Raw genomic sequence first — 9,401 nt, forward strand, 5'->3', positions numbered from 1 at the left:
GACAAAATTATCGTTACTTTGTAGGTTGTATCTCTGAACAGCATTCTGACCTATATCCGCGTCATGGGCCTCCTCGACTGGAAAGCGGCTGCCTTTCTCTGCGGACTCACTTATTTCCGTTCTTATGTTATCGTCACTAAAATGTGGTGAATTGTCATTTACATCCTGAATTACAAGAGTCACTCGGTGGAGCTCTAGTGGATTTTCTAGCACCAGTTTCAATTTCAAAACACACGAAGGTTTCTGGCCGCAAATGTTCTCTCTGTCGATCCTCTCTGACGTGATCAGATCCCCGCTGTTCATGTTAATGTCACAGTACCGTTTGCGAGTCCCCTCCACGTCAATCCGAGCCTTTCTTGAAGATAAAGTCCTCAAATCAACACCCAGATCTTTGGCCACATTTCCAATAACAGATCCCCGTTTCATCTCCTCTGGAATAGAGTAACTCAGATCTCCATGAGCGAGGCGCAGCAGCACAATGAAGGACGCATAGCAGAAAATCCAACGGAGCCCTGGTGATCCTTTGTCTCCCATCATGATAAGAAAATAAGCTGAAAACCAAGATTTCTGCTATGACCAAAATTATTTTCCTCTGCGTCGGACTTTCAACCTTTAAATTAAATCACGAATCGCCCAGCGGCACATAGAACGATCGCGTCTCTGCGGTGCTTTCACACGCGAACAAAGCAAGAGCTTAGAATCACGCATTCATCATGGGTGGAGAGATCTTGGCGCTTGTTAACAATCCTACATCGCCCTCTTGAGTCGGTACTCAGTCATGAACAAATTCTTCAATATCCGAGAAATATTTCACATAAGAATAAAGGAAGGTAATTAAAGGACTACCAGTTCAATATGAAACAATTAGGAATCAATACATCTCAAACAAATTGCAGAGTGACTTAACATCACTCTGACCTACTGGTAGTTCACAAATATGCAAAAGCTTAGTCAGAAAAAAACAACACCCAACACCAACACTTCTTTACAAATTGCATCAAATCCAATATGTCTTCAAAGTTTCATCATGAAAATATTGCACCCATTGACCAATCAAATCACAATATCAGACATAAATTTGACATGACACAAATTGCTTAATTATCCTGAAAATGACTCAAAAATTAAACACAAAAAACAACCTGCAAAATTGTTTTCTTCGGAAAGTGAAAAATATCACAAAGCTGGTAGTAGAACGATAGTCTGAATGACATAATTTCATGACAAATAATCCACCTCATGGACCAAATTATGTTTTATGGTGACAGTGTAAGTATGACAGACGATTTAATACAACTATTACACAATTGTCATTGACATTTGAATAATTTAACGATGTATCCTACCTCCACAGAAGCATCCAAATCATCAAAGGGGTCAGCAAAGTCAGAGGGACTCTTCCTCAGAGTCTGGTCAGCAGGCAGCGTGTTGTCATTGTAAGAGGACACAAACTTAAAGTCACTGGTTCGAGATCCTGTGGTCAAGTAGGCGTCATAGTTGTAAGTGCTGCGTAAAGTTCCTGTGCCGTCAACATCTGCGTAGTTAGGAGGGAGATAAGCACTGGGGATGGCCACTGCTCCATCAAACAACATTCTGGGCTTCCTCCTGCGACAGAACCTCACACCCAGGATGATGATGATGAAGGTGAGGAAGAAGGTGGACACACACACCAGAGCGATGATCAGGTAAGAGGTCAGTTTGGAATTCTTGTCCTCATAAGAAATGTCCTTCAGTTCTGGCACCTCCGCCAAGTTATCAGAAATCAGTAGATACATGGAGCAGGTGGCAGAGAGAGAGGGCTGTCCGTTATCTTTCACTGCCACAATCAGGTTCTGTTTCATGCTGTCAGACTCAGAAATGTCCCTCTGGGTCCTGATCTCTCCGCTGTGGAGACCAATAGTGAACAGTCCCGGCTCAGTGGATTTGACGATATGATAGGACAGCCAGGCGTTCTGTCCAGAGTCTGCGTCCACTGCGATCACTTTGGACACCAGAGAGCCTCCGTGTGCAGCTTTGGGGACCAGCTCGGTCATGAAGGAGTTGCCCTCCGGGGTGGGGTACAGTATCTGAGGAGAGTTGTCGTTCACATCTGAGATGAAGACACTGACGCTGACATTGCTGCTGAGCGGAGGAGAACCGTTGTCTCTGGCCATCACCTGGACTTTAAAGCTCCTCCACTGTTCATAGTCAAAGGACCTGACAGCGTGGATCACCCCCGTGTCTCCGTTCACAGACAGATAGGAGGACACCTGGGCACCGTTCACCTCAGCAGGTAACAGAGAATAAACCACGGTACCGTTTTGTCTCCAGTCTGGGTCTCGAGCAGTGACGGAACATAGAGAGGAGCCAGGTTTGTTATTCTCAGTCACATATGCGCTGTAGGACTGTTCCTCAAACACAGGTGGGTTGTCGTTGATGTCTGCTACAGATAAGTGAACAGTTTTAGAGGAGGACAGAGGAGGAGAGCCCTCATCAGTGGCAGTGATGGTGATGTTGTAGTCAGACACCAGTTCACGGTCCAGTTGACCAGTAGTGACCAGAGAGTAATAGTTTTCAATAGAGGGGACTAATTTAAATGGAACACTTTGTTGAATGAAACATCTGACCTGCTTGTTATTGTCAGAGTCTCTGTCCTGAACATTAATGATGCCCACCTCTGAACCAGGTGACACGTTCTCAGGTATGGAGGAAGATAGGGATTTAATGTATATGACAGGAGAATTGTCATTAACATCAGTCAAGTCAATCATAACTTTGGTGTATGACGTCAAGCCCAAACCATCTTTAGCCTTAATCCTCATTTCAAAGGAAGTGTGCTCCTCATAGTCTAGCTCTCCAGTAACTTTTATCACACCATTTTTGGGATCAATAGAAAAGATGTTCACATCTTCTGCAAATATATGGTCAAACTGATATGTCACATCTCCATTCACTCCCTCATCTGCATCAGTAGCACTGACTCTGATCACAACAGTGTCCAGAGGAGAGTTTTCAGGCAGACTGGCTTTATAAAGGTCTTGACTGAACACTGGGGCGTTATCATTAGCATCCAGCACAGTGACGTGGATCACCACTGTCCCTGATCTCTGAGGAGAGCCGCCATCATAAGCTGTCAGAATCAGTTCTATATCCTGCTGTTTTTCACGATCTAGTTTATTGTCTAAAATGAGTTCAACCTTGTTACTGGTTACTGACAGAACAAAATTTTCGTTTTTTTGCAGATTATATCTTTGAACAGCATTCTGACCTATATCTGCGTCATGGGCCTCATCTATGGAGAAGCGGCTGCCTTTCTCTGCAGACTCACTTATTTCCATCCTGATCAGCTCCTCTCTGAACTTCGGCGAATTATCATTCACATCCTGAACATGAAGACTCACTCTATGGAGCTCTAACGGATTTTCTATTAGTAAATCTATTTTAATCAAACACGATGGTTTCTGGCCGCAAATGTTCTCTCTGTCGATCCTCTCTGACGTGATCAGATCCCCGCTGTTCATGTTGATGTCACAGTACCGTTTGCGAGTCCCCTCCACGTCAATCCGAGCCTTTCTCGATGATAAAGTCCTCAAATCAACACCCAGATCTTTGGCCACATTTCCAATAACAGATCCGCGTTTCATCTCCTCTGGAATAGAGTAACTCAGATCTCCATGAGCGAGGCGCAGCAGCACAATGAAGGACGCAAACCAGATGATCCGGCGGAGCCCTGGTGATCCTTTGTCTCCCATCCTCATCCAGGAGTGATTTTCTGTGTTTATTAAATTATATCCAGTTCACAAGATGAGATCTCAAATTGTATTGACAAAAATCCGGTCGGTATATTGAGTCAGACTCGAACGTTTCTGAAACATTCGAGAACAAAGCAGACGCTTCTAATGTCCTCAGCGATGGGTGGAGAAAAAATATAAACCAGAAAAAGCCAATACTGCCCTCATGAGGTTATTCTCTGTTATAACGTCTGGGATGCCTGTCTCGGTCAAAGCGCGTAATCCATTAAGTTTGAATGTATAATACGTGACACGAAAGCCCATTTTCGAACCAGCTCTGTGACGACACCGACACTACAGTATCTTGCCATTGTCATCAAAACTGACCTTTTTTTATCTAAATAAACAGGTTTTGCCCTCCCATTACTAAATTAAACTTCTCAAAAATAAAAACTCTGTACAAGAAAAATAATGCTGGTCATTATTTGAACAGGTGGCTCAGTGATCTCAACCTAATATTGTCGTAATAGAGCAGTCGTCGTTATTAATTTGTCAGCAGTGATTACAAATCCTGAAAGTTGATATTTTTTCATAAAATAGGACGCGCTACAAGTTCTGAAAATATTGGTGACAGATTTGTTTTTGAAATATCAATCAATCACAAAATAATGATAACATTGAAGTGAAACAAAATAATAAAATTTCAACACCTAAGCAACTAAATACAAAATGCACCCAATGTACAACATTAAATTTCAAACTGTGTGACTGGGCATGTTTTGCCATACTTGTGAGAGCCAAGTCTTGACAAGACACCTTCTTGTGGGGACATTTTGGCCTGTCCTCACAAGGTTTAGAGGATTATAAAGTCAGTAAAAGTAGTTCATTACATTTGGGCTCAAGTTTGGTTCAGAGTCCTGGTGAAGGTTAGCCATTTGTTTGAGTTGATGATTTTGTTAAGGGTGAGGCTGGGCAAAGCATTATGGCAATGAGATGTCCTGACAGAAATAACAAAACCCACTTGTGCCTGTGTGTGGAAGTACACTCACATAAGATAAGTAAGTTTATACTTGTCAGCAAAATCAAACATATTTATTTGTATGATATTCACAAGGCCTTTAGTTGGTTTCTACACGAATCAGGAGTGACAAGTCTGATGCAAACCTTGATGTGTATTACAGAAAAGTGCCATCATCATCTTAAATTCTTTTAAATCTCATTTCTACCCACATGTAAAGCATCAGAGCTATTCCCTCACTGTATAAAAGGGCATTGTGTCAGAGTATCTCTGTTGAATTCACTTTGTGATCCCCAATATTTGCAAGTTTGCTGCACCTACATATGTCCCCAGAAGGTGTGTCATGACCACTAACACACTGCGTTAAGCTCAATAAAAACCTTTATATTTTGCTTTGCCATTTGCCAATGCATATGTATTGATTAAAGAAAATAGGTGACATACAGCCACAAGCTCTGTGGGTGTCGTCTAACATGGTGAGTGATGAATGTTAAATTAACTAATATTGGGTAATACTACCACCTACTGTTAACTAATGCAACATACCTGCACTTTGACCCTCCCTCATTGAATTGTGGGAAATTCTCATTGTCGCTTGAATCGTTGAGGAGGTAAGAGGCTGGGATCGCTCTGAGTGAATTATTGTTGCAAAATATGTTGTTAAGTAATGGTAGAACTTCAGAAGGCCCATCACTATGATAACGGATAGATACTTGTTTTAGTTCATGTTATTCCTAAAATTAGTTTAAAGTTTGTCTTAACTATGTTCCAACAGACGTTGCAAGAGCAAAGAGCAATCCAGCTGAATGTGTAGCATTTCACTGTGCAGGTATGTGTGTTTTCCTTTTTTTGTATTTGTTATTGTGTGGACATTGTATTTGTGTTGCATTATTCGATCACAGCCTGTAAATATTGAATTGTGCAAAAATTTATCGGATCATGGACAGATGCTGGCAGTAGCAGTACTTATGCAGCTTCACGCTTCAAACACAGTCTCAGAAACACTTGCTCATAAAAAAAAAACATTATGCTACACAATGTCCTCATAGATTGTTTTGTAATGATCAAAGGTGTCCTACCTCAACAGGAGCATCCAAATCATCAAAGGGGTCAGCAAAGTCAGAGGGACTCTTCCTCAGGGTCTGGTCGGCAGGCAGCGTGTTGTCATTGTAAGAGGACACAAACTTAAAGTCACTGGTTCGAGATCCTGTGGTCAAGTAGGCGTCATAGTTGTAAGTGCTGCGTAAAGTTCCTGTGCCGTCAACATCTGCGTAGTTAGGAGGGAGATAAGCACTGGGGATGGCCACTGCTCCATCAAACAACATTCTGGGCTTCCTCCTGCGACAGAACCTCACACCCAGGATGATGATGATGAAGGTGAGGAAGAAGGTGGACACACACACCAGAGCGATGATCAGGTAAGAGGTCAGTTTGGAATTCTTGTCCTCATAAGAAATGTCCTTCAGTTCTGGCACCTCAGCCAAGTTATCAGAAATCAGTAGATACATGGAGCAGGTGGCAGAGAGAGAGGGCTGTCCGTTATCTTTCACTGCCACAATCAGGTTCTGTTTCATGCTGTCAGACTCAGAAATGTCCCGCTGGTTCCTGATCTCTCCGCTGTGGAGACCAATAGTGAACAGTCCCGGCTCAGTGGATTTGACGATATGATAGGACAGCCAGGCGTTCTGTCCAGAGTCTGCGTCCACTGCGATCACTTTGGACACCAGAGAGCCTCCGTGTGCCGCTTTGGGGACCAGCTCGGTCATGAAGGAGTTGCCCTCCGGGGTGGGGTACAGTATCTGAGGAGAGTTGTCGTTCACATCTGAGATGAAGACACTGACGCTCACGTTGCTGCTGAGCGGAGGAGAACCGTTGTCTCTGGCCATCACCTGGACTTTAAAACTCCTCCACTGTTCATAGTCAAAGGACCGGACAGCGTGGATCACCCCCGTGTCTCCGTTCACAGACAGATAGGAGGACACCTGGGCACCGTTCACCTCAGCAGGTAACAGAGAATAAACCACGGTACCGTTTTGTCTCCAGTCTGGATCTCGAGCAGTGACGGAACATAGAGAGGAGCCAGGTTTGTTATTCTCAGTCACATATGCGCTGTAGGACTGTTCCTCAAACACAGGTGGGTTGTCGTTGATGTCTGCTACTGATAAGTGAACAGTTTTAGAGGAGGACAGAGGAGGAGAGCCCTCATCAGTGGCAGTGATGGTGATGTTGTAGTCAGACACCAGTTCACGGTCCAGTTGACCAGTAGTGACCAGAGAGTAATAGTTCTTAATAGAAGGGACTAATTTAAATGGAACACTTTGTTGAATGAAACATCTGACCTGCTTGTTATTGTCAGAGTCTCTGTCCTGAACATTAATGATGCCCACCTCTGTACCAGGTGACACGTTCTCAGGTATGGAGGAAGACAGGGACTTCAGATCGATCACTGGAGCGTTGTCATTCACATCTGTCACTTCTATAATCACTTTGGCGTATGAAGTGAGACCTAAACCATCTTTAGCTTTCACCCGCATTTCAAATGAACTCCTGTCTTCATAATCAATTTCACCTCTTAAGTTTATTTCCCCCGTTTTTGAGTCAATAGAAAAAATGTTAATATCGTCATTTGACTGACGTCCAAACTGATAAGTGACTTGCCCATTCACTCCCTCATCTGCATCAGTAGCACTGACTCTGATCACAACAGTGTCTAGAGGAGAGTTTTCAGGCAGACTGGCTTTATAAAGGTCCTGACTGAACACTGGGGCGTTATCATTAGCATCCAGCACAGTGACGTGGATCACCACTGTCCCTGATCTCTGAGGAGAGCCGCCATCATAAGCTGTCAGGATCAGTTCTATATCCTGCTGTTTTTCTCTGTCGAGTTTATTTTCCAACACAAGTTCAACTTTGTCACTGTCAATTGACAGAACAAAATAGTCGTTTTTTTGAAGAATGTATCTCTGAACAGCATTCTGACCTATATCTGCGTCATGGGCCTCGTCGATGGAGAAGCGGCTGCCTTTCTCTGCGGACTCCCTGATCTCCATTTCTATCAGATCATCATTGAATTGCGGGGAGTTGTCATTGAAATCCTGTATATGGATGATCATTTTATGAAGCTCCAGAGGATTCTCTAACACCACATCTGCCTTTATCAAACAAGATGGTTTCTTATCACAAATATTTTCTCGGTCGATCCTCTCTGACACGATCACTTCCCCAGTGGCAAGATTTATGTCACAGTACCTTTTCCGGCTCCCTCCAAAATCAATCCGAGCCTTTCGTGAAGAGAAGGTCCTCAAATCAAGACCCAGGTCTTTGGCCACGTTTCCAAAAACAGACCCACGTTTCATCTCTTCTTGAATAGAATAACTCAGATCTCCATGAACGAGATGCAGCATCAGAATGAAGGAAGCCAAGAAGAAGATCCGATTCAACCCTGGTGCTCCTTTATTTCGAATCATAATCTCCTGCGATTTCTGTAGTCCAGTAATAGAGCTTGCCATCGAATAAACGTTGAAATGAACCAGTGTTTCAGGATAACAGGGTGAACAAAGAAGGGGGTTTGCGCAGTGGCAGATGGGTGGAGAGGCTAATAATAACCGTCTTACAGTCTACAGCGACCTCAAGTGTCCTTTTGTAGTAACAGCAGTCGTGCTGATTTTTTTAAATTTATTTTTAAGTTTTACATTGATTTAATTTATTTATTTTAAGTCTTACATTGATTTATGTTTTTTATTAATTCATTTTGGAAACTGACATATAATTTCTATAACAGGTAGAATATCATTACTTTAGAATTCCATAAATATTCTACCTATAATAACAATAATAATAATAGCTATTCGTCTTCTTCTTCGTGTACTTCTTCTTCTTCTCATATTACTATTATTATGATAGTTATAATAATAATAATAATAATAATAATAATAATAATAATAATAATAATAATAATACACATATAACTATTCTTATTCTTATTATTATACTTATCATTATTATTATTATTATGACGACTACCAGAAATATTCCATCCAATATATAAATATCCAACAACAACAAATGCAATTCCATTTTACACCTGGCCGTATATCTGTGTCATTGTCAGTGAGTGAGTTAATGAATGATAGAATGATGTCCACGCTCTACGTCCATTGTGTCCTCGTCATGTGCTTCAAATTTGTGAAACAACAATGCTACTTATTTGTCTTTATTTTAATTTATTTTTTTTTTTATTATTTGTAAATCATTATTTTCTGGGTGATCCATCACGACAGTTATCGTTGCCAAGTGAAACACACTGAAGTTTAAACTGTAATATTTATCATTATTCTAAACTCAAAGCTCAGAGGCAGACGCTTGACAAACTCGTTGATGTTCAGAAGTCCCTTACCTGCAGTGTCCCAGCTTGCACAGCCTTGCATCAACTGTGGGCAGCGCTGTTTTCCCATCAGAGCTCCAGCAAGGTTTCCTCCTCCCCCCGTGAGCAGTGAGCCACACCCCTTGTGCAGGGAGAAGCATGCTTTCTGTCTGCTTTAGTAGGTCAAATGATTTTGCTCCTAGATCATGTACAACCAACTCTCATTGTTCAAATAACTGGCCAGTCATGACATTTTCCGACACGGGACTCTGGGAAACCTTCACTGCAATGTTTGCTATTGTAATTATTA

General features: G+C 42.2%; 2 protein-coding genes across 2 annotated transcripts; both read right to left on the reverse strand.

Moving 5' to 3' along the window:
* Nucleotides 1-1,310: 1,310 nt before the first annotated feature.
* LOC128767762 (protocadherin gamma-A12-like) lies at nt 1,311-3,878 on the reverse strand. Its single transcript, XM_053880041.1, has one exon. The coding sequence runs from the start codon at nt 3,735-3,737 to the stop codon at nt 1,311-1,313; it is 2,427 nt and encodes an 808-aa protein (XP_053736016.1). The 5' UTR covers nt 3,738-3,878.
* A 1,914-nt stretch (nt 3,879-5,792) lies between these two features.
* Nucleotides 5,793-8,273, reverse strand: LOC128766876 (protocadherin gamma-A11-like). The gene has a single exon (XM_053878408.1). The coding sequence runs from the start codon at nt 8,235-8,237 to the stop codon at nt 5,793-5,795; it is 2,445 nt and encodes an 814-aa protein (XP_053734383.1). The 5' UTR covers nt 8,238-8,273.
* Between the last annotated feature and the right edge of the window lie 1,128 nt (nt 8,274-9,401).

Source organism: Synchiropus splendidus, chromosome 11, assembly GCF_027744825.2.
Source record: "Synchiropus splendidus isolate RoL2022-P1 chromosome 11, RoL_Sspl_1.0, whole genome shotgun sequence".
Taxonomy (NCBI): Eukaryota; Metazoa; Chordata; class Actinopteri; order Syngnathiformes; family Callionymidae; genus Synchiropus; species Synchiropus splendidus.